Source organism: Papio anubis, chromosome 1 (assembly GCF_008728515.1).
Source record: "Papio anubis isolate 15944 chromosome 1, Panubis1.0, whole genome shotgun sequence".
In the NCBI taxonomy this organism is placed as follows: domain Eukaryota; kingdom Metazoa; phylum Chordata; class Mammalia; order Primates; family Cercopithecidae; genus Papio; species Papio anubis.
This window is the reverse complement of record NC_044976.1, coordinates 176,227,885-176,252,655: the sequence shown is the minus strand read 5'-3', so window position 1 is coordinate 176,252,655 and position 24,771 is coordinate 176,227,885. Positions and strand designations below refer to the sequence as shown.

The 24,771-nt window shown below is 37.1% G+C and overlaps 1 protein-coding gene and 1 pseudogene across 6 annotated transcripts in view; both read left to right on the top strand.

Moving 5' to 3' along the window:
• Positions 1–24,771, top strand: part of HMCN1 (hemicentin 1) — a 499,395-nt gene that overhangs the window by 29,803 nt on the left and 444,821 nt on the right. For 2 of the 6 annotated variants that reach the window (XM_031657603.1, XM_031657596.1), the window contains exon 1: positions 20,288–22,958. In XM_031657603.1, the coding sequence (XP_031513463.1) occupies positions 22,691–22,958 (268 nt within the window). In that variant the 5' untranslated portion in view covers positions 20,288–22,690. Of the gene's footprint in view, positions 1–20,282; positions 22,959–24,771 lie in introns of those variants that run through there. The other 4 variants (XM_031657606.1, XM_021929438.2, XR_004179456.1 and 1 more) reach the window with 4 other exon arrangements.
• Positions 7,605–7,721, top strand: LOC116272434 (annotated as a pseudogene).

The window sequence follows — 24,771 nt, the reverse complement described above, 5'->3', positions numbered from 1 at the left end:
ATTCTCCAAGTATCTTATGTCATGTTGTATCTATAAAAGAGAGTCTCTTTCTCTCTCATAGTTTACAATTCGAGAGAGACTATGTAAAAGTGAGAACATATTGACATATATAAAACTATGTAAATATGAAACAGAAACATAGATTAAACAGAGATGTAAATCATGTACTATTAAAAGTTTTCCTAAAAGATTGTGAATGTTTCATAGAAAAAAAATGTATCAATGGTACCTTCTATCTTTTGGGAAATCATGAGCTTGCTTTATTATGATGGTGCAGCGAATAGTTGAATAATTTGGACTCTATGACTCCCGGCCCTAAATTCAGAAAGTGGAGTTATATACCCCAATGTTTTTTTATTTTTTTAAAAAACCTCTAGTCAGGAGATATTTTGGTAGGACAGAAGACCACAAATTTGTCATAATATTCTTATTTTATTTTCTATTTTTACTGTAGTGGGTAATCCCCAAATGACTATTGTGGAGTTACTCTATCACCATCTCCTTCCTATATTTTTTCCGAAGGAAGGCTGGAATTAATGGATTAAGATATGTAGACATCTATGGTGTTCTGGGAAGCCGAGCACGTCTGATATAAGGCATGTGAGGTTTAAATGCATGCATGTATTAGATATGTTGTCTAGCCTTTCTAGTCCACTAACTATAAACTACATATCTATCTTGTGTGTCTACTGGTGTGGAAACTTTACTGTATGGGAATTTGGAGAAACTTAGAGTCAGGAGAGATCTTTAGAGATCATCACATCCAAATGCTCTTTTGAAGAAGATATTTGTTTCACAACATTGCTGATGTACAGTTGTCCATTCAGTCATAGGGAACTAGCTATCCCTCCTTGGGCTCTTTATGACTTACAGTATATTTGTTTCCTGGAGCTGCCATAACAAATTCCTACAAACTGGGTGACTTAGAACAACAGAAATTTATTATCTCACAATTCTGGAGGCTAGAAGTTTGAAATCAAGGTGTTGGTAGGGTCATGTTACCATGAACACCTGTAGGGGAGGATCTTTCCTTGCTTCTTCAAACTTCTGATAGCCCCAGGTTTTCCCTAGTTTATGGTAGCATAGCTCCAATCTCTGCCTCCCTCTCAACAGAGCGTTCTTCCTGAGTGTCTATCTCTTCATGTGGTCATCTTTTCTTCTCGTAAGACCATCTGTCATATTGAATTAAGGGCCCACCCTAATGACCTCCTCTTAATTTGTTTACATCTGCAAAGACTTCATTTCCCAATAAGGTCACGTTACAGGAACCACAGGTTACGGCTGCGACGTATGCTTTTGGAGGTCACAATTCAATCCATAACACTCAGTATAACCAGAAGAGCTAAGTGATTTGCCTGAATATATTTGATTACTTATGCCCCTATTTTTGGCTTTTTGGCTAAGAATCTTCCATATCTTCTCAGGCTTGAAACCCAACCCATCATTCTCTCTTTGTGACTTTTATCTGCCCGACCTGGTTTTGTAGGAAGATCTCAGACCCTCACAGATCAGCCATAATCCAGACCCACCTTGACTTGGCCATTCTAGGAAGCTTGTTCTATTGTTGGATAGGTTAAATTGTTTAAAGTTTGCTTTTGTCTTTGGTCAAAATCTGAGTCACAGTACTTTCCACTCTTTGGTCTGAACTTTTTTTTTTTTTCCCTTGTAGTAACACAAAAACAACACATCTATTCTTAATAATAATGTCATATTTTTGTTGCGCTTCAGTTTGCGAAGAGATTTCACATTATTTGATTAAATCTCAACAAAAATTTCTTGTAAATTAACATGCAATAAATTGTCTGTGATCTTACAATCTTTGAGCTATGAAACCTGAATTCCTCTCAAAGTCATCTGACTCCAGGGCTAGGTTTTTACATTGTACCTGCATTGTAGTTCTCTTCCTTGCCACACTCTTCTAAATATTTGACCAAGCACTTATATAGACTACCTTCTAGTAGTCCCATTCTCACAGACACACCCAAGATAAATTCATACAAATACTCCAGGAGACCTACGTTAGAATGCTCACAGTAGCTCTATTCACATTAGCAAAAACCTATGACAGCCTAATAGCCCATTGACAGGAGAGTAGATGATCACCTATTGTCTATTGATTCAATGAAATAGTATTTAGCAGTCAAAACTATTAAAAAACAAGGATAGATATTACAAATATAATATTAAGTTAAATATAAGTTCCAAAAGAATACATTAAATGTGATACTTTTTAAATAAAGCCAGAAAAACTTAAAATGAAAAATATACTTTTAAGCTTATATGGAGATGAGATCAAACTATATACAATGAAAGGAAGGGATAGATAATCATAGGATTCAAGATGGTAGTTACTTTAGGTTGAGTGAGACAGGAAAATGCAGTGGTGCTGACTGCGTGTTGGTCTTCAGTTATTATTGCTGTATAAGAAACCAGCCAAAACTTAGTGCCATAAAATAACCATTTAATTATTTTCACAGATTCACTGAGTCAGGGATTTAGACAAGGAACTATGGGGATAACTTGTGTTTGCTCCATGATGTCACTGCCACAGCGGGGAGGACTTGAAGCATAAGACTGACTAGAACCATCTGGAAATGTCTAGCAGTTGATGCTGACTGATGGCTGGAATGCCTATATGTGGCCTCTCCACATAGATTTTCAGGGTGGGCTAGTTTGAGCTTCCTCACAGAATGATGGCTAGATTTTAAGAGTGAGTATCCCTGGAGAGAAAGGCAGAAGGGCATGGCATCTTTATGATCTACCTAGCTGCATAGTGTTCCTTTTGCAAACTCCGTTGGTCAAGGCAGTTACAATGGTCCTTTCAGTTTCAAGAGGAGGGTACATAAGCCCCATTATTCAGTGGGTAGGGGTCATTGTCACATTGTAAGAAGGGCATGTGGGATGGGAGTCATCTCTGACCATAAAGTGGTCTCTGCCAGAAGTGGAAGTAAGTTATTGTCAAAGTTTTGGTTTTTTGTTGGGTGGTGGGTTCATGGGATCTTACTGCATTATCGAAAATAGACATCAAATAATCATATAAAAATAAGTTAAAACATTCATGGATCAGTGATGAGAATGTGTCTTAAACCAACGATTATGATTATTATATTTTGGTGTCCTTGAAGTCCAATAGAAACCTGAAGGTTAATATTCATCTCCTTTACTTTGGGTGCCCCAGCTTTCTTAAATGTTCTTCATACGATGGGCCTTTAGACCCTCTCATCATCTTGGTCAGGCTCCTCTCAAAGTTCTCCAGTTAGTCAACATTTCTCTTAAAGAATCACACCAGAGGGCAAAGATGGATTATGTCCATTCTATCAGTGGACTATTTGCTTTTATAATCTGTATATAATATGGCTTTTAATATTAAAATTTATACTCACTTTTTAGTACTCATATCATGGCTTGTACTGAGTTATGGTCAGTTGAAAACTCCTGCATTATTTTTCAAGCCATATCATACTATAGTTTTTATACCATTGAGTCCAGATTTTCTCATCTTAAGTTTTCAGATTGTTTTCATGATTCTCAATATAGTCATTTACATTTATCCTTGTAAAACTTCAAATGGATTATTTTCAGTTCATTTTTCTGAACTTTGACATAAATTAGAATCTCTATTTTGTTATCTAGTATATTGACTGTCCTTACCACTCTTGTAATATTCACAAATTTGATTAGCATGCTGATTATGTTTTGATCTAAGTTGATCAGGACAGGGCAAAGAACAGAATCCTGGTGAGGTTAACCTGACATGATTTGTTTTTAGTGAATCCAGGCTCTCTTTTAAAGAGACCAAAATTTATCAACTTATTTCTCTTTTTGATGGAATGTAGATGCTATATTTGCCAGGGTTTTAAGAACCTATTTAAATTGATTTCCTTCCTTCCTTCCTTCCTTCCTTCCTTCCTTCCTTCCTTCCTTCACTCCTTCGCTCCTTCTCTCCTTCCCTCCTTCCCTCCTTCCCTCCTTCCTTCCTTCCCTCCTTCCCTCCTTCCCTCCTTCATGTTACAGAACCTATACTAGGTGCTGCCAGTCATAAAGTGAATAAGATGTAGTCTTTAACTTGAAAGATCTACTTGTGTTTCTGCTGTTTTCCACCCCTTTGAAAATCAGGGCTTTGCCTATCTTTGGCCTTCTGGCACAGCTCCATTATTTCCATAAAAGTGCTGACAGAAGAGTCAGATTTATGAATGTCATATTGAAAAAATGAGGACAGGGTGAGAGGGCAAGAAATTACCACCTTACACAGAAAAGTCTTTGTGAAGGACATAGAATTTCAGGATATCTTAAAACACCTGATGAATTTTGTTTAAATCTTGACTGAAGTTTGTTAGATTTGACATATACAGTAGTAGAATTCAGAACAAATTATTAGCTTGTCCCAAACTGTATAGTAAATGTGAACATTTTTACTGCTGCTAGAATAAATCTTAGCATGAGAGGACTATCAGCATGCAACTCACACTAAAACTAGTTTTCTTTTTTAAAAAATAACCTTACTAAAATTTTCACTTGAAGTTTTATTTTGATATTTTGTATGTACACACAATGCTAGAGTAAAAAAGCTGGAAACAGTGCCTCAGGTATTGAAAAGACAAAGTATACAAATTTTATTGTAGAACTCACCTTTTTTTTCAAAGCAGTAACTTTTTAATGCCTAGTTGTGTTCCATTATTGTGGTAATAAATCTATAGGCATAAGAAATTGGGATTTTACTAGAAGTAAGCCAAGTGTAACTTTTTTCCAAAACTAGGTTGCTAAAATTGTCATTTGATGATTAAGAGGGACCTCATTTTACCATTGTTAGTCTTTTCAACCAAAATGTTGCCCATAATGCTGTGTGTGTGTGTGTGTGTGTGTGTGTCTGTGTCTGTGCACATTTTACTGCCACTGCTTTACTTGTCAACCCCTTACCCCTTGATAACAGTTTCTGTCTTCTTTCAGGGTGAAAAAGGGGAAAAATACACATTTTTCAGTTTTCTGTTGTTTCTTTTTTCTTTTCTTTTGAGACAGGGTCTTGCTCTGTTACCCAGGCTGGAGTGCAGTGGCACAATCTCGCCTCACCGTAGCCTCTGCCTCCCAGACTCAAGCAATCCTCCCACCTCAAGCACTGGAGTAGCTGGGACCACAGGTGTGCGCCACCACACCCAGCTAATTTTTGCACTTTTTAAGATGGGATTTCACCATGTTGTCCAGGCTGGTCTCAAACTCCTGGGCTCAAGCGATCTGTCCTCATTGGCATCCCAAAATGCTGGGATTACAGGTGTGAGCCACCATGCCGGGCCCTGTTGTTTCTCTTCTCAGATAATTTATTATTAGCCAAATTGAAGGTGGTAAGATGCATTAGATTTGGGATGGCTTGAGTGACAGGGTTGTTTTCCTTAGGGCTTCTTAGAAGAGAATCCTTAGAGAGATTCTTAAGAAAAAAGAAACAGAAGTCATATCAAGAGGGTAGAAATGATGAGGTTGTAAACATTATTGCCACACATTCAAGAATATTTCTTCAGTTACTATGTAAGTTAGCCCTAGACTGACTTCTTTACCCCCAGAAAAGGTACACTCTTAATATTATTATTTTTCTCTGTTTTTGTGGGAGAAGAGCTTGGGCAAGTGCGAGCGAGGAACAGAGGCAGAGGAGGGAGAAGCACTGAAGAAGGGGAAAGGATAAAGGTGGCGGTAGGATGCCTTGTATAATTAGAGGGAGGCTTGGGTAGGAGCTTAAATGAGATTTCTTATTAAATTCTGTGATTGAAGACAGTTTTGGGGAACAGCATTAGTGATTTTGGTCAATACAATGTGCTATTTTGGTGTTGGGCATGATAAAGCAAATTCAGACTTTCTGTGACGCTCTTTCTCTCTATCTGTGCTATGCTGGAGAAGGGAGATGGACAATGGCTCTCAACTGGCTGCTTTAATTGACTAATGGGAAGGTGAAGTAAGAAAAGTAGTAGAGAAGGCAAATTATAATCAGTTCATTTATAAATTATTATTTATTAAAATTAAATCACTACTGTACTTTCTTTTTGGACACAGCATGAGCTTATAAACTTAAAGATGACCATTGCTTCCTGACCATTGCTTCCCTAAAAGCCTCTTCTAGGAGTCCATCCATATACTTATTGTTAGTATGTGAAATGTTCACTAATATGATGGTAGTATATTTTCTGTTTTATAACCTTCTCTTTTCAAGCAATTTGTCATCTGTTGCCTGCTACTATTTGTACTTCTCTTCCCCATGTTTTATTTCTACTTTATTTAGTCTTTAGCTTACCTCTAGAAGTCTTCCATTGTTGAGATTTTTAAGATAAGAAACAATTATTCATTTATTTCCACTGAAAATTGATCTAAATGGGTACCTGTCTATAGTCAATTTTCTTTACCCCCTTTCTGAGTGAATTCATGTGAGAATCTGTTGAAAGTGTGAACCTTCTCTTCATAAGAATATACCTCTATAATTTTACATAAGTTTCAGGGAGATAAATTTCCCTTAAAGGTACAGGGATCCCAAATTAATAACACTTTTGTGGGGGATGTGGGATGGCAAGGGTAAGAATGGATTATATTGTTAATGTCTACACACGTGTTTAAGGTCTAGACAGGAAAAACAGCAGATAGGTATTACATGTCTTTGCACAGATCATTTCTTGATGGTGTGGGAGCTTCTTTAATTAAAATATGGTAGGAACAGCTGGCCACCAGCTAGCACTGGCAACGCAACAAGAATGTCAATAAATGCATCACAGAAAAATACTTATGGGCACAGCTGTTTCTAATGGAGACTGTGAGTCTGTACCCCTATAGATGAGAGCTTCAATTTTTCCATTCCAGTAACACTTGCTGTAGCATCCTTAATGTTGAAAATAAACTGAGAACTTCACCAGAATTGTTAAAAATACCACCATGGGCATTTAGTCTTTGTAAAACCTTGGAAAAGTAGTTAATTCTGAACAACTCACCACATGTCTTATTGTGAGTCACTGAGAAAGCAAAAAAATGAACACTACTCATGACTTGGTTGTCTCCTTTAACTAGTAGACCACAATCCCATTGGCAACAGGAGAGGGCTTGCTTCCAAGATGCAACGTCCAAAGTGGAGGGCAGGGAGCACTAGTGAGCATGTAATGACAGTTCCCAAGGAGAACACGGGATGCAGTGCATCCTAGGGTGGGGCTGGGAAAGATCCCAGGACAAGTCAGAACTCATGATGTCTGGTTTTATTCTGTACATTTGGCAGCTCCCCTTTTTTCCTCCCTCAGTTTCCTTAGCTTTAAGGAAAGTGGGGGCTAATGTGAGCTTGCAGTGAGAGAATATAGATCAGTGTTTTGAAGTCTGTGAATCGTTAATCTAATGGAAAGTGTTGTAATTTTCCACTGTTACTTAATTGGAAAATGATGGTAAATAAAGTAAATTCCCCTACTTCTTTTCCTAGTGTTGGTAACCTTTTCTGAAGTCAATAGAAGCTCTTTTAAAGCAGGCAAAATATGGGAGCTTGGACGTACATATTCTGGTGGGGGAAAAACAGGTTTGAAAATTTGAACAAATAGTGTAACTACCACAAATTCTTTCTTCTCAAAATGGATCTGAGCCAATTTTGTTCTGTAGTACTGATTGAAAAGAAAGAAATTAGCAATGTACCTGAAAGGAAAGGGAAGATAATTAAATGTTTCAATACTCATTATGTGCCAGGCACATTCTCAAATACTTTACATATTTTATCTTATATAATTTGTACAACAACACAAGAAGAAAGCTGCAGTTCAGAGAGATTAGGTGGCTTTCCTTTCACACAGCTGGGTATCAAAGCTAGGATTTAAATCTATCTGTCCCACTCAAAAGCATCTGCTCTTCCTACCATACCATACTGCATTCTACCCTAAGCATTTTATTGGGAAATAGGCTTAATCTAATTAAGCATGGTGAATGGAATAGACCACTTCATTTATCCACTCAATAAGCTTTCCTTAAATATGTATTATATACAGGGCACTGCTAAGTATTAGGTATACAAAGAATAAGAGAGCACTCACTCTCAAGGAGCTTAAGATCAAAGCTTCTTCTATCCATCCATATTTACCAGCAAAGAGAAACTCATTACATAATGATAGAAGCAACTCCCAACCATGATTCAAATCTTTTTAATTAGCAAGGAGCTTTATTCATAAAGCCTCTCAAACTGAGAGTTTATCAAATATCCTGGGATAGTCATGTCCCCAAATTTCATGCCACATCTGAGACTTTAACTGGAGTGAATTCATATACCACAATGGTTAAAAAAAAAAAAGAGAGAGAGAGAGGCATAATTGTCTGCTATATGCTCTGATAAGGACTACTTAAAAATTTCAGAGCTATCTAGTTTGTAGAAGCCTGGAGAGTCTTGGAGAATTAGATTCAGATTCAATTAAATGATATTAAGATATCTCTGAATTTTAAACTGCTGTGCTGTGAGACAATGCCTTTACATCACGTGGGTAGAGCTATATTTTTTAAAGTATTTATTTTGGTTGGTGCTAATGAGATATTTATCTCCCTTTCCCAGACATTTTGGACTTTGTTTCAGAAGAAATTCCAAATGTTACTTACAAGAAGCAAACTCTAATCTCTTAATGTTAAAATGTACCACAAGAGAATGAGGAATAAGCTACAAATAGCAAAACACAATGCTTTCTACTTGAGGAATCTGCCAGCAGAGGGCAATATTAGTTTTCACACTCCTAATACCTCTACTGATTTTAAACCGTTAAGTATAAAATAGCTATTTGGTAGAAATCTTAGGCTATAAAGTATTTTTCTTTCTGGCAGATACGAGCAGGAACATAGTAGAAGCGAAGATAAACCATGGTGTTGAGTATTAGAATTCCAACATCTCTGATAAATATTAAGCTTATTTATTTTCATTGCTATGAAAACTCTAGACATTTGCTGGTTATAATTCAGCTGGAGGGTTACCATCTCTTTATGGTATTTCCCTATTCTCCAGCACACAGAAAGTTTTCAGTGACTATTCATTGAATAACTTATAAGTAAATAAATGCTGATCCAATAGATATGTGTGTATGGGGTTGGGTGGAGGCCAAGGGTAGGATGAAAACTTCTTACACTCTCCTCTCATTTAGAATGCAATCATTTCTGTGCATGCCTTCTTTGAATGTTTCAGATAGCACTTTGGAAAGTGATTTTTGGTCTTTCCAGCAATTTTAGAGTAACCTTAAATCAATGAATTTAATCACCATAGCTTAGATTAGTAAAAGAGGAAAGCTATTGCTGAACTTTCCATAGGAGAGTTCCAAGGCTTACTTAATATTGGTAAGGATATTTGGCTAGACTGGATTTATGAAAAGTAAGATTATGAAAATTAAAATATTATTTATCAAGTGCTGATTGAATTAAACAAGCCACTTGACAGAACTAAAGTCAGAAAGACTCAAATTGATATTTTTAGGCTGAATTAAAAGGAGAGATACAATATAAATTGTGAGTGAGTCAATATGTGTCTGCTCAGTATCTATGTATCTTATTTTCTCAATTTTGGTATGCAGTTATTATTATTTCACCTACATAGGATGTTAGCAACTATGTTGGCAGTTTGAATTAGTTGGCATTATGCCAGATTTTTGTTTCAACATCTGTTAAATGCATTTCTAAATCTATACTCTGTTTCACCATATAGATAAATATTTAACATGAGGGAATGGACTTTGGGGATGACTGAATGAGTCTTATGTTTCCAATAATTCATTATACATTTGTTTTTAGAAACTCCACCTTAAGGCAAAAACTACAGGTCTAGTGGGAAGAAACCTTCTTCTGTGTACTCTTGATGTTTAGATTTTTGGCCAGACTAAAAGTCGCAGTAAAAGAAATTTGCAGAGATACCTTAAATATAGTACTGCAAATCCTCTACTGGAAGATGTGAGATTAGTTGCAGTGTGAGTGGAAGGATTTTTCTGAAATTTACCCATCAAATCTCGGCACAGTTTTCCCATCAGAGTCATTTAGAGTAGCACTTTCTTTGCTCTGCTCAAGATTCTTTGCCTGGGTTAATAAGGTCAAGTTCCATAAGAAAATAACAACCTGATCTACCATCAGTAACGCATTCTGTTTAGGTAATTTTGGGTGGGAATGTTTGGGTTTATGCTGATGTAGGCACACTCTTGTTCCGCATTGACTAACAGCTGCAAGGCAACAAGCTAGTATTGAGCTGGAGTTTGTCATCAAATGTAATCAAACGAAGTGATCCACATTTTAATGACTTTAGCCTTGTTAGCAAACTCTTCTGATTAAAGCAGTTGCAATTTATTATGTTTTTTTTTTTTTTTTTTTTTTGAGACGGAGTCTCGCGCTGTGTCACCCAGGCTGGAGTGCAGTGGCGCGATCTCGGCTCACTGCAAGCTCCGCCTCCCAGGTTCAGGCCATTCTCCTGCCTCAGCCTCCGAGTAGCTGGGACTACAGGCGCCCGCCACCACGCCCGGCTAGTTTTTTGTATTTTTAGTAGAGACGGGGTTTCACCATGTTAGCCAGGATGGTCTCGATCTCCTGACCTCGTGATCCGCCCGCCTCGGCCTCCCAAAGTGCTGGGATTACAGGCTTGAGCCACCGCGCCCGGCCAATTTATTATGTTAATAGATAAATTTTTTGAAAAAAGTATGAATCTCTTCTACTCCCAGTGTTTCAGTAATTTAATGCTATACTTTTGAAGCCTTGACTTAGTGGCAATAATTTGCCGTATGGCCATAAGCAACAACAGCATTATTGTTTTAGGGCACATTTCCAATGTTTATTTATGCTATGTAGTGCCTTTAGTTTGATTTCCCATAGGACTGACAGAATTTCTTTTAGATGTTTTGTCTTCTAAGTGTAAGACTTTATTCCAAGGGTAAAATACACTTATGAATGTGAAAGTTGTCAGAATCAAAATGGAGTCACTTGTGTTTTCAAAAGCCCTGACAAATAGATCCAGGGAAGCTTATGAAGGGAGGGTTCTCATGCACAAATGCCAGATTAAAAAAAACTATCACAAAAGACTGCAAAAAGTTCAACCTTGCAAAAGGCTTACACACAAATTTTGTGTGTAATAGCCTTACACACAAAAAAAATTCTCCCTTGAGGACATCTGCCCATTAACTGCCTATCCAGTCTTGAACTGGTGATACCCTAGTTATTTATTGATCTTTGCAGCAAGAATAATTACCTCAAAAATTATGTAATTCTCTTCATTTTTCCTTTAAAAATTTTTGTCTTCCTTTACCTCCCTGAATACACCCTGAATACACACATATTTATTATGACATGCCTATTCCCATTGCAATGCCCTATTCTTGAATAAATATTATTTTCTTTTAGAGAGCCTCTTTCTGTCTGTTATTTAGGTTGACATAAATTTTGATGGATTATTTAATTCACTTCATTGTGTAGATGACAAATGACTATAAAAATAATTTGTATTTCTTGATATGATCATATTCATGCCTCTTTAAAAATGATTTGGTGGCTACTTTTTACAACTTATTTATTTAATTGTATATAAACTTGAACTTTGCAATAGTTTCAGGTTTATAAAAAAGTTATGAAGATAGAACAGAGAGCTACCATATATGCTACACCCAGTTTCCAGTATGGCTAACATCTTATATTGGTATGGTACATTTGTTATAACTAATGAACCAGTATTAAACATTATCATCAACTAAACTCCATACTTTATTCATGTTTCCTCAGCTATACCTTTTCTGTTCCAATATTCTATCCAGGATACATTACACATTAGGCTTCTCTAGATTATGACAAGAAATCTTGGGGGGATTTCTGAAAGGAAGGCCACAGATGCTATTCTCATCACATGATATCAAGAGTACATGCTATTGACATGACTTATCCCTGTTGTTAAACTTGATCATCTGATGGAGGTAGTGTTTGACAGGTTTCTCCTCTGTAAAGTTATTTTCTACCTTTCTTTACTGTATTCTTTGGGAGCAAGACATCATGTGCAGCCCACACATCCTCCATCTCATTGAAGTGGGAATATGATATATACTATTTTGAATTCTTCTGCTTGGGAGATTTGTCTATATTTATTTATTTATTTACTCAACTTATATCCTTATGGACTCAGCATATTTATTTTATATTTTGAGTTTTAATTTAATATTATTTTATTTATTTTGTTGCTTAAATTGTTACAGTTTTGTTCACTGGGCATTCTTTTAACTGGCAGCTGTATCTAACATATCCCACCATTGTGTGCATTGTGCTTTACATTTTTATGTTTTGCATTTCCTTCATTTTCGGCCACAATAAAATGCTCATCTTATATATTCCTTGTCCCAGTCTCAGAATCTAGGAATTTATGCAAAGAATCCTGGTTTCTTTTATGGGAAATTGGCATTAGAAATCAGTATTTGATGTATTTTGAAGTCAAGCTGGTAAAAAGAAAAATCAATATTTGGGCACTAATTGTGCTCATTGCTATTGAGATGTCATTAATTTTAGTCCATCTCAGCTGACAGAGCAAGAATATACATGTGTATGCTAAATATATATACATATATCTATGAGTATTTATTAATATATACTCATGTTATTCTGCATTAAGTCAAACATGAGTTCATGCTGATGTGACCAATTCTACTCCATCACCAAAGGATCACTCTAGCCTTCTGGGGACTTGTTACTTAAAAATATATATATATTTTTAACTCAGTGTAGGCTGAAAATAAAAAGGAGAGAAAGAAAGAAGACTGGTGTTTATGATGTATTCTACTATTTCTCCAGAGCAACCTGGAATTATTTATTGCCTTTTGATTAGTATGATTTAAATGGACTAAGCTATTTTTTAAGTAAAGACAGAAGGCCTGGACACAGTTTATTATTATTGAAGCCAAAACTTTTCTTCTTTCATTAATTGGTATGGAAAAAAAGTATGTGAAAGATTGCGACCAGCTCTAGTTTTTCTGTAAACAGAACAAGAAGAAAGAGGCTAAAATTGCGTTAGAAGAAATGTAAGGGAAAACATTGTGCTATAGAGAGTTACTGAATGTTAGAATGTAAGATAAGAAGAGAAATTGGTGACTGTTCCTTAAAACTAGGATGGATTCCTACTTGTCTAGAATAGTAGGTGTTTTTCTGATTTTCAAAATTCTTTTTCTTCTCTGAATTCTGGGATTTTACCATGTATAATTAAAGCCTTTGCCTAGGAAAATCCCTACTTTGAAGATATGAGAAGGAGATCTGAAAAAGGAGAAAAAGAGAATAGATTATACCTACTACCCAACCTGTACTCTAATATCTTTTCATATTCTTCAACATCAAGTAAATCCATGTTAGCATATTGATCTGCCCCTTTTTCAAGCTCCTTATGTTTAATGGAATCTGGTCATAGGCATGAATGGATGTTTCCTTTTCATAAGCAGATGAGTGCCTAGATATTTACAACTTCATAGTATGTTTTTTAAAAAAAGCTTTTTGATATTTTAAAAACTACATTCTGCTAAATTGTCCTCACTTCTTTCATTACCTATCTGGAAGTAAGTAATGATGTTTCACCTAAACAAAATGATTTAAACAATGATTTTGGACTTAGAATGATTACCTTTCTCTACAGAACATTTATTTTACTAGGAATATCATATTTAGGCTAATAATAAAATTATTTTGCATGATGGCAATGGAGTGTATTAGAAAGAGTCCTCCAAGACCTGAGTTTTACTCCTGCCTGATAGTACTACATGCCATGGAAGTGATCTTGGATAAATTGCTTGTCATTCTGAGTTTAGTTTGCTCATCTTTGAGATGGTTGTAGGAATACTTATCTTACAAGGTCATCATGAATATTAAATGTGTTTGTGAGTTCACTCATGTGCTAAGAATATGCTTAAAGTTGTTGTGCATGGAGACGCGTGCCTAGCTATGGGCGGTAGGGGGAGTTGGGGCTGAGGTGGAAGAGTTACTTGAGCCAAGGAGTTTGAGACCAGCCTGGGAAATACAGCAAGATCCTGCATCTGAAAACATATATGTATGTATGTATATATGTGTGTGTATATGTATATACACACACACACACAAAATATGCTTGAAGTACTCAGATGGCAGTTATTATGGTTATCATTATTAATCATAATGAATTCAGCAACTCATCAAAGAAACATTATTGAATTCCTACTGTATAAAAATGAATGAAACACTATGTGTTTATAAAAATGAATAAAACACAGTCCTTATTTCCAAGGAGTTCATGGCACTGGAGGAAAAATATGAAATTACTTTGAATTTTTAAATAAGAGAGAAAGCTCAGAAAAATACTCATGAGCAGGAAAAGCTCATTCAAGAACAAATAATGCTTCATGGATAATTCACAAAGCAAAAGAACCCAAAACTCTGTCTTTTTTTTCCTGAAAAGATCAATATAATTATAATGTATATATGATATTAATGATGAAAGTTTGCAATATACTATAAAGTAATTGTATATTTCAAAGTTTAAAAATTTTCAATTTTACTGTAAAGTCATAGGGAAAATGTAGACTAAAGGCAAAAGAAGGAGAATAAAAGTGAAGAGGAGAAGAATGAGCTGTGAGAACTTGAACAGATGACTTAACCTCTTTGTGTTACTTTCATCTTTAATTTCCTCTTCTATGAAATGGGGATCATTCTATTAGCTATCTTATAGTTTTGGAATGAGAATTAAAGGGGATAGTGCGTTAATACATATAAAGCACTTAAGGCTGGGTGCGGTAGCTCACGCCTATAATTCCAGCACTTTGGGAGGCTGAGGTGGGCCAATTACTTGAGGTCAGGCATTTGAGACTGACCTGGCCAACATGATGAAACCCCATCTCTACTAAAAATACAAAAATTAGCTGGGCATGGTGGCATACGCCTGTAGTCCCAGCTACTTGGGAGGCTGAGGCACGAGAATCACTTGAACCTGGGAGGTGGTTGCAGTGAGCCAAGATAATGCCACTGCACTCCAGCCTGGGCAACAGAGTGAGACTCCGTCTCAAAAAAAAAAAAAAAAAAAAAAATATATATATATATATATATATATATATATATCATATATATCTGGTAAGGTGCAAGAGTGATCATCACAAGCTCAAAATATACTTCTGCACTGTCTCAAATTTTTTTTGTGAGATCTTAGACAAGTCATCCTCTGGGCCTCAGTTTTCTCTCTGTATAAGATCCTAGAGTAGAAGAACGATCTTTAAAATTTTTTCCAGCTTTTGAATTGGGGTAAAGGAGCAGAAGAGACTGGGTGTGAGAGTTGCTTGGGCCCTGACTTTATGGAGATAGCAGCTACCTGTGAGAGTAATGGGGACGTTTGAGAGGACATCTCGAGAAGGGTCATTGAGAATAAATTTTAATTTCTTCTATCTTTGTTTCAGAAAATGAAGCAGAGATATTTTTGGTTCTAGTCTCTATTCCTCATTAAGCATTTAGTTAGGTTTACAAGACTTTTCCTCAAGTAGTATGAGAACAGCCTGAAGGTCTTAATCTTTATTTGGGGGTATGTACGCTGGGATGGAGAGCTGAGGTCCTTGTAGAGAGGGCCACAACTGATAAACAAATCGGAATCACAAGTCCTAGAAAACTAGGGCCCCAGCTGAGCCTAAAGAGCGGCTCCTTTTGGATAAGCTACCAGACCCATGTTTTCTATGTCCTCTTGGATTTGTTGTGAGCCAGTTTTCTCTTCTGAGGCAGCATACTTCCTGTTTTATGATGGAAATGTTGCCTATATAAGGAGTAAAAGACCAGGCCCTTGGTGCTTTTCCGTCTTCTGCTTGTTCGCCTAGCTGACCAAAGGCTTCCTGGCTTCATTAAAAAAAAGTAAGAGGCTGAGTATTACATTCCCCAAAGTATGCCATGAGAGTTATTCTGTGCTTTTTTTCTCTTTAGTACCAAAGGAGAATAAGAATGTAAACATCTGTTTTATATAAACTAATTCCAGACTTAAACTTGATTAGTATAAGAGAATATTCTATGTGATTAGTTTTCCAGTTATAACATGATGACTTTCTGTCCTTTTATTGCCTTCTTAAAGGAGAAAAGAGAAGAACAAATAATCTTTCTTTTTTTTAAAGTGTCATAGAATTGCCAAGTATAACCATTATGGTTGGTGCAAAAGTACTGTACTTTAAAGTCAATGGCAATAGCAAGTTACTTGCCCTGTAGAAATATACTAAAGTAAACATAAAATAATGGTGGGCCTCATTACGTAGAGAACAAGACATTTTGGGAAGGATCGTTGAGAATAACATCAAACCATTTAGTGATTTGCAGGAGGCAGTTTACAACAAAGTGGTGTTTTGCATACTGCTTTATAGCAATCATCTTCACAACCCTTATTAATTCAAAGTTTTTCTGAACTAGGCTTTATCAGGCCCAGTGTGATGAATGCTTCCAATTAAACAATCACTAAAAATATTTAAACAGTAAGCACAGTCTTATCTTCTCCAGAGCAGGTAGAAGAATTTCAAGGGAGAAAACTGAATTGGAGAGAGGATTTTAGCAATGACATTATTGGAAATGTGCTGGACTACAGAAAAAAACAATGTTACCTTTTCCTTTTTCTCATTCCCCCATCCCTACCATCCAATGTAACATTAATGATGAGAATCTATGTTAGGAGATTTTTGAGAATAATTCGGTGATTGTATCATGAAACTAGAAATGTCCCATAATCTGCTACATGTTGCTGCAAAGTCCAGCATTGCGTATGTAAACTTTAGAAGAGGGAACTCCCTTCTCTGCTTTCATTTCCTCCCTCTTAGGACTTCTAAGATCAAGGATAGGTATCAGTTCCTGATAAACTGAAAAGGTCTTTTACTTTTCTCTTTTCTCCCTGTCTCTGTCCCCATAGCCTTTAAAGAGTATTTTTGGTTTGTGCTTCTTTGGGGCTACCTATGCAGCTCTTTTCATAAAAAGCAACTGAAAATTACCAAATCACGTTGATCTTGAATTCATGTCACTTTTTGCATTATCCATTACTATTATTTTAGTTCACCTCCGTGTACTTATAGCCAGAAGGCTGCTTTGCAAAGCAGTGAACAGCAGAGGCTCTGGAGTGAGATTGCTTGGGTTCAAGTCTTGGCTCTACTGCTTGCTAGCATAGAATTTAGGCAAATTGCTTAACTCTCCAAGTCTCAGTTTCCTTAGATGAAGAATGTCATCAATATTATTATTGCAACCTACTCCTATTTTTGTTTTGTTTTTTTTTTCCAATTTATTTCCCTTATTCCATCTCTCACACATCCAGTGGTTTTGTAATGAATAACTCCTTTTACTCTTCAGCTTAAAGTCCTTTGGTATCTTTAGGACATAATCCAAGCCTTTACAACTGGTTTCAAGGCTGCCAATGATCTATGCTCAGCTCCCTTTTGTACTTTCTCCACACTTGAACCTTACCTGTAGTTCTATAAATGGGCCATGTCCCTTCACTCCCAACCCCAACTGAGGCCTGGTAAGTTTCTACATATTCTACACTTACTTGAGATGCCATACTTTCTGGAACACCTTCCCTGATTTGCCTTTCCTGAGAGAGATGCCTGCCCTATTCGCTTCCTAAGAATGCTAGGTTTAATTTTTCAGGACATTCTTAAGCTGTTTGCTGAGCCCTACAAAACTGTAAGTGCCTTGAGGGCAGGGACTGAGTTTTCTCTCTCTAGTACACAGTATAATCCCTGGCTAAATAACAGGTATTCCAGAAATTTCTTGAGGAATGAATAAGTAAACAACTGAGTACAGTTTGGGGTTAAGAGACAATAGAGGGTTCAGGTTATTAACTATGCCATTTTTATGGATTTTAATTAGTCTATCTGTCAAATAAGAGGTAATATTGGATAATACCCAATAATTACTTGTATTAGTTCAGTTTATTGGATACTTGTTATTCACCACTTCATATATTGTTATTCCTGAGTAATACTTGCACTTAAGCTTCACTATTGTTTTTTATCCCAACCCCTCCTACTCTTTTATCCCAACCTCTCCTACTCTCATCCTGTTCTGGGCCCTTTTCCTAACTGAATCATGTTCTCTTGATTTATATTCTTGGTATTCTCAGCTGACTGCTTGTCAAAATCTAATTTCAGGGGTTCATTTATTCTAAAGTGTAAGTAAGATTTCCATCCAGGGACTACTTTGTCCCAGAAAGCTACATTTTAATATAAGACTAAACTTTATTGAAAAGGAGTAAGAGACCCTCCTGTGTCCCAAGTCATACATTCATCAATATATGAGACTTAAGAGATGGATTTGAGATTATGGAAGATATAAATCTATGTCTACATATATACATATGCACGTAAAAATGCCTTTTAGGTATTAGATGTTCCTTTTTTCTTTCCCAACTATGGCACCTTGTGGATTTTAAATACATTCATAAGTGCTATCACCCACTTGATGGTAGTGAAGCTACGAAAGACCTACAAGCAATCGACTTGATAATGTACTATTATATTGGCTATCCTTTCTTCCTTACTTCATTACCTCTACCCCTCATGCCTGTACCCTGGGGTCACACTCCAAACTATCTCTAGTCAGACTAGAAAACCCCATGATTCATAGAGTCCTTGGCAGAGTATACAGAAGGGTCTTTTCTCAGTAGTGGAAATACTTAGGCGTAGACTGAATACTGCTTTGGTTTCACCTAACAAATTTTAAAAGCAAACCCTAAAAGGATCAAACTGTTTCTAAGCAACTTATTTCTGTCCCAGAATAAAGCTCAAGCATATTGATAGGAATCCAAAGATATCCTTGTTATCCTAACAAGGTTAAATTCACTATGTCTGATAGGTAGTCAAGGATTATGAGGCCTGAAAAGACAAGAAAATACAATCCATAACAAGTAGGAGTACTGACCAATTGAAACTGATCCAGAACTGACACAGATATTAAAATGATCAAATGCACACATTAAAGTTATTATAACTGTGTTCTATCTATTTATACACTTAAAGGGAGAGAAGAAATACATAAAAAAGATCCAAATTAAACTTCTAGAGTTGAAAACTACAATGCCTGAGATGAAAAATATATTGGATGAGGCAATTGGCAGATTGGATAGTGGAGAAGTAAAGATTAATGAACTTGAAGAAATAGTTATGGAAACTATAAAAAATGAAGCACAGTGATAAAAGAAAACAATATTTAAAAAAAAAATGAACAGAGCATCAGTGCACTGTGGAAGAACTTTAAGTAGCTTCATATATGTGTAATTGGGGCCCCTAAAGGAAAGGAGGTTGAAGACAGAAAAAATAATGGCCTCAAATGTCCAAATTTGATGAAAACAGATGGAAGAAGTACAAGAAATACGAGGGGAGCCACATCAATACACATCATAATCAAATTGCTCAAAAACAGTAACAATAATAAAACTCTTAACATCAAGAGAAAAGAGACATTGTTTATATAGAACAAGTAAGTACAAAGATGATAGAGATTTTATTTTTATTGGAAACAATACAAGCAAGAAGACAAATGGAAGTACTAAAACAAAAACAAAAACTTGTCTACCTAGAATTCTTTACTCTGAAAAAAAAAAAAAGAAAAAGAAAAAAATCTTTGAAAAACAAAGTGAAATAAAAACTTTTCCAAATATACAAAAGTGAAAGAATTTGTCTCTAGTAGAACTGCATTACTGGAATTATTAAAGAAAGTCTCTCAGGGAGAAGGAAAATGATATCAGCTGGAAATCTGGATCTACATAAAGAAATGAACGGCACAAAAAATGATAACTACATGGGTAAATATGCTAAATTCTTCTTATTTAGATCTCTTTAAAAGATAACTGACTCCTTATGCAAAAAAAAAAATCAGTGTAATATGGGATTTAAAATATAGTAATATGCAATAAAAATGGATGACAAAAGTAGTAAAAAAGTCAGGAGGGGAGAAATGGATGTATACTAGTCTAAGGTTCTTATACATGAAGTGGTATAACACTGCATGAAGAAAGGCTGGTAAATATGTATACTATAAACTGTAAAGCAACCACTAAAATAAAGAGTCTTAGCTAATAAACTAGCAATGGAAATAAAATGGAATCATAAAAAAATATTCAAAAAGAAGGCAAGAAAAAGGAAGAAAGAATAGATGAGACAAATAGAAAACACATATCATGATGGCAGATTTAAACTCAACCATATCCATAATCGCATTGAGTGTAAAACATCTAAGCACACAAATTAAAAGGCAGAGATTATTAGACTGAATGAAAAAGTAAGACCCAATTTTAGGGTGACTACCTAAAATATACTTTAAATATAAAGAAAAAAATAAGTTAAAGGTGAAAGGATGGAAAATGATACACCATGCAACACTAATCAAAAGAAAGTTGGAGTGTTAATATCAGGCAAAGTATATTTTGGGACAAAAGAATACTACCAGGGACAATGAAGGCAACTTCATAATGATAAAGCCGTCAATTCGTCAAGAGGACATAATAATCCTAAATGCTTATGTAGCTAACCACAGAGCTTCAAATACATGAGCTAAAACTCATAGAACTGCAAGAAGAAATACACAAATCTGCAATTATCAGAGATCTCAATACCACTCTCAACAACTGATAGAACAAATAGGCAGAAATCACTAAGGATATAGAAGATTGGAACATTATTAAACAACTGGACCTAATTAACATTTACAGAACATTCCACCCAATAGCATTCTTTTCAAGTGCACACGGACCACTTATAGATCATTTAATCCTTAATAGGTGGAAGCTATCATTATTCCCATTTACAACTGAGTAAACACAGGTCTGAAAAAGTTTGGTAACCTTCTGAAGGTCACACAGTTAAATGTCACAGCTGGGCTTTGAACCCAGGGTATCTGACCCAGAACTCTTAATCACTAGGCTCTGTGGCCTCCCTTGAGCACCTGGAATAGCTCAGGTCTCTGTGACTTAGAATGAAATCCTTTTTAAATAAACAACAGAATGGGAGACTCAAATAGCATTCTCTAAATACTGCTTGGAAAGGAAGTGCCTTCCCCCTTTCCTCTCATATTCCCACTCAGCCCAAATGGCCTGTCTGCTTCCTTTAAGTGACATGACTTATCGGTATCATAAACTCGGGTTCCACAGCCGCTGGGGCTGAAAAGAGACGACAGTTGTAGACTACAAAAGGTTGGTGGGAGCTGACTCTTTCTCAGGCTGCATCCCCGTCGGGTGGGCGGTCTAATATACATGCAAACAGAAATCAGGATGCCTGTTTGCCCCTCTTTAAATGCTGGGATCTGGACAACAACTCCTTTTCCAGGAAGGAAATGCGTTTTTATTTAAATGACACAAAGAATCGTTAGTTCATGGTAGACTTTCTTTGCTTATCCTCTTATCTCTGTTATTAGTACTGTAATGTATATAGCAATCACAACACGGAAAAACGTTGGCCTCTCTTCCAGGGTGAGGTTTCCTTCTTGACTGGCAAGAAAATGCCATAGAGGGGAGCACCTTTCTAATGGATCTTTGGCTGAGACCTGAGACATGACTGTTCTAGGGGAGGAAATCTGAAACGGGGATATTATTCTGCCTTACTATGCTGCGTGTAGGATTCAAACTGCTCAGCAAATGTGAATCTTCATAATACAATTAAACAATCAATTTTCTCTTTGTATGAATGCAATGTCTCACTCTTTCCCCACACCTCTCCCGCCCCTCCTCCTTGTACCTTCTACGGGGCTTCCATCCTGTATTCACATTCCCCCCTACAATTAGTGACTACCTAGTTCTTGTCTCTCATTTCCCTCATCAGCCCCTTTCCTCTTCCTGGGCGTCTTGCCCCTACAGCGTTCTCCTCCCTCCCTTCCTCGCAGTCCACGGTCTCTGAGGAGATCAAAGAGCCATAGTGTGGCTGCCTCCCAGCTGAGAGAATTTTCCAGCTCCCCCTCCTGGCTGGGCCGAGTTGTGGGCTGAGAGGTAGGAGGCTGGGCTGGGGCGTCTTGACTTCTGTGGGGAATTAGGAAAGAAGTATCCGAAGCTGCGTTGTACACGATAGAAAAACAAAATTCCCTTTGTGCTAGTGTGGTGTCCCTCGGTTTGGGTCTTTGCCACACATTCTTGAAAGCCATTGTTTACACTAGGGTTTTGCAGGTTAGGAACGGTGCCGGTGGGAACCGAGCTGACACTGTAAGCGCTTCCCTGGCACTGAATTGACCCTACAATCAGTTGAGGGGAAAGTCACCCTCCAGGGGGGCCTCCAGAGCAAAGGAGGGAGGACGGCAACTGGCCAATCAGGAGGCGAGGCCGAGACAGGCTTCCCCTCGTCGCTCGTGAGCTGCAAACAGTGGAAAGTTGGGAACCTCAGTCGCCGGCCCAGGCGGAGAGCAGCGGCAGCGGCGAGGGCAGCGGGACTCCGGCCGCGGCGCCGCAGGCTCAGAGTTGCCCCCGGGGCATGGACCTGGCGCGCCGCCAGCACTCCGCCACAGGCTGTCCAGGGCCCGCGGGCAGATAGCCGTCCAGCAGGAAGCCGCATCCAGACAAAAGCTGCCGCATCCCTGCCCTGCCCAGCCCCTGGAGGGATTCGAGTTTGGTGCTTGTCCCCGTCTGATTCTCAGCGCCAAACTTTTTGCTAGTTCAGAGATTCCAAGAGTCTGATGAGTTACTCTGAGAGGAAACCCCCTGCCTGTTGTTGAGGAGGACTAAGCACAGTGCTTAGGCGCTCAGGGGGAAAAGAAGTGGAAAAAAAAGAAAATGATTTCCAGGGAAGTTGTCCATACAGTATTCCTGTTTGCTCTTCTTTATTCTTCCCTAGCTCAAGATGCGAGCCCCCAGTCAGAGATCAGAGCTGAGGAAATTCCCGAGGGGGCCTCCACGTTGGCTTTTGTGTTTGATGTGACTGGTTCTATGTATGATGATTTAGTTCAGGTGATTGAAGGGGCTTCCAAAATTTTGGAGACATCTTTGAAAAGACCTAAGAGACCTCTTTTCAACTTTGCGTTGGTGCCTTTCCATGATCCAGGTAAGGGAAATATTTATATTTTGTCTTTGCTATGTGTCATGATTACATTATTTCTTATGCTGTGAATGAAATTGTTTGTCAGGAAGTTTCAAAACCATTTTTTAAAAAATGTGCAGCTGAATATAGTTGTAACAAAGAATTGCTTGCTGGCGTCTGGGTTTGCTCATTGATACCTACTTAAATCTCAGCCCTGGTGGAGATGGCTTGTTTAGGGAACTTGTAGAGTGGTCCTCAAACCTGGAAATGTGGAGTTATGAAAAACAAAACCAAAAATCTTGGGCAACGACATCAAAATCACTTAACTCACTTAGATTTTAGAACTAAAGCATGTTTAATTACAAAGGCAGACTTGGACACGAATTTATAGCAGCAAAGCTTTAGGGGCTAACATCAGGATTGAAAGCACACTCTGAGGATAACTCTCATTTAAGAGGGGAAAAAACCTGTTGTCTGAGGCACAAGGAAGCCTGTAAGTAGTAACTACTAGTGGAACTGAAGACATGAAAAGAAAAGAGAGAAACCAATCATTTCTTAACTGAATCTATTCATCTTTGCACCAGGGCATCATTAGATAGGTTCACGGATGGGTATAAACATTACATCCGTGTCTCCTGCAGTAGAACTGCATGTAATTCGGAATGTCTGTGCTTTTTAAAGGTAGTTGAAGCGAAATAATTTCATTTTTGCCCTAAAGCCATGGGTTTCAGCGGCTCCACTGTAATATGATCCTATTTACTTTTTTCAGTTTCTCTTTAAAGTAGCACCTCTCTGTGAGGCTTATAGGAGCCCTCATTGCCATAGCTGAGGGTAGCCTTGCAAGGGGAGCCCTGGGGCTGGCAGTCTAATGTCCACCTGAGTTTCATTAGCACAAGTTGCTGCCCAGTTAAAGAAATAAAGCAGTGGTTTCTTAACAGCCCTCCCCCACTGTTCTCCCACACTTTTCCTGCTTTTGAAATTCTCCCTTCATGAGAAGAACTTGACACAACCTCTTCACAATGAGAGTGTGATATCGGCAATCTCGAATTCTTTCCTGTGCATTTAGCAAAGGTATATAAGTTCATATTATTGGTGGGTATTAAATGTGGCAGGTTTTAACTATTAAACAATGGCACTGGGAGAAATTTAAAGAGAAATAGAACTCTCGGATTTTCATGCTCTTCAAATGATGAAAGCAATCTGTCCTCTTCTGGGATATGTAATATATGTATACACACATACACATACATACATCACATATATGTAATTACACATATTTGTAATTTCTACATTAGTTAAACATGAAATACTATTTATATGTAAATAAAGAATGATTATTTACTGTGTTTACTGTCTTAGTAAGACACGTCATATGTTGTGATTTTCAATGTATTAAATGTCAAGATGCCAACTGTGATGCAGTTTGAGGTTTTTGTTATTGCGGGATACCTTGAATATGTTTCTTCTATATGGATGAATCTGAAGTTAGCTAAAAAATGAAGTAAAATTTTGTTTTTTCTCTAACACCACGATTTGCTTTTCACCAAAGAACTCTTATGAAATTATATTGCCGTAAACAGAATACAAAAATTGCCCCAAGTTATAAATGGATACTGGACTATCCTGATATTTTGAAGTGATATGAAAAATTATTGGAATGAATTGTATTGTGGTGCCCTGCTTTTCAGTTGTTACCAAATGGTAAAGTTTGTGTATTGTTGTAGTTGACTTTCCTGTAGTTTAGCAATCATGATTTAAAGTGGGGGAAATTTGACATGCTAATAACAGATGAATGAATAAATTAGAGCTTTTCTAATACGAGAAAATGGTTAATTTA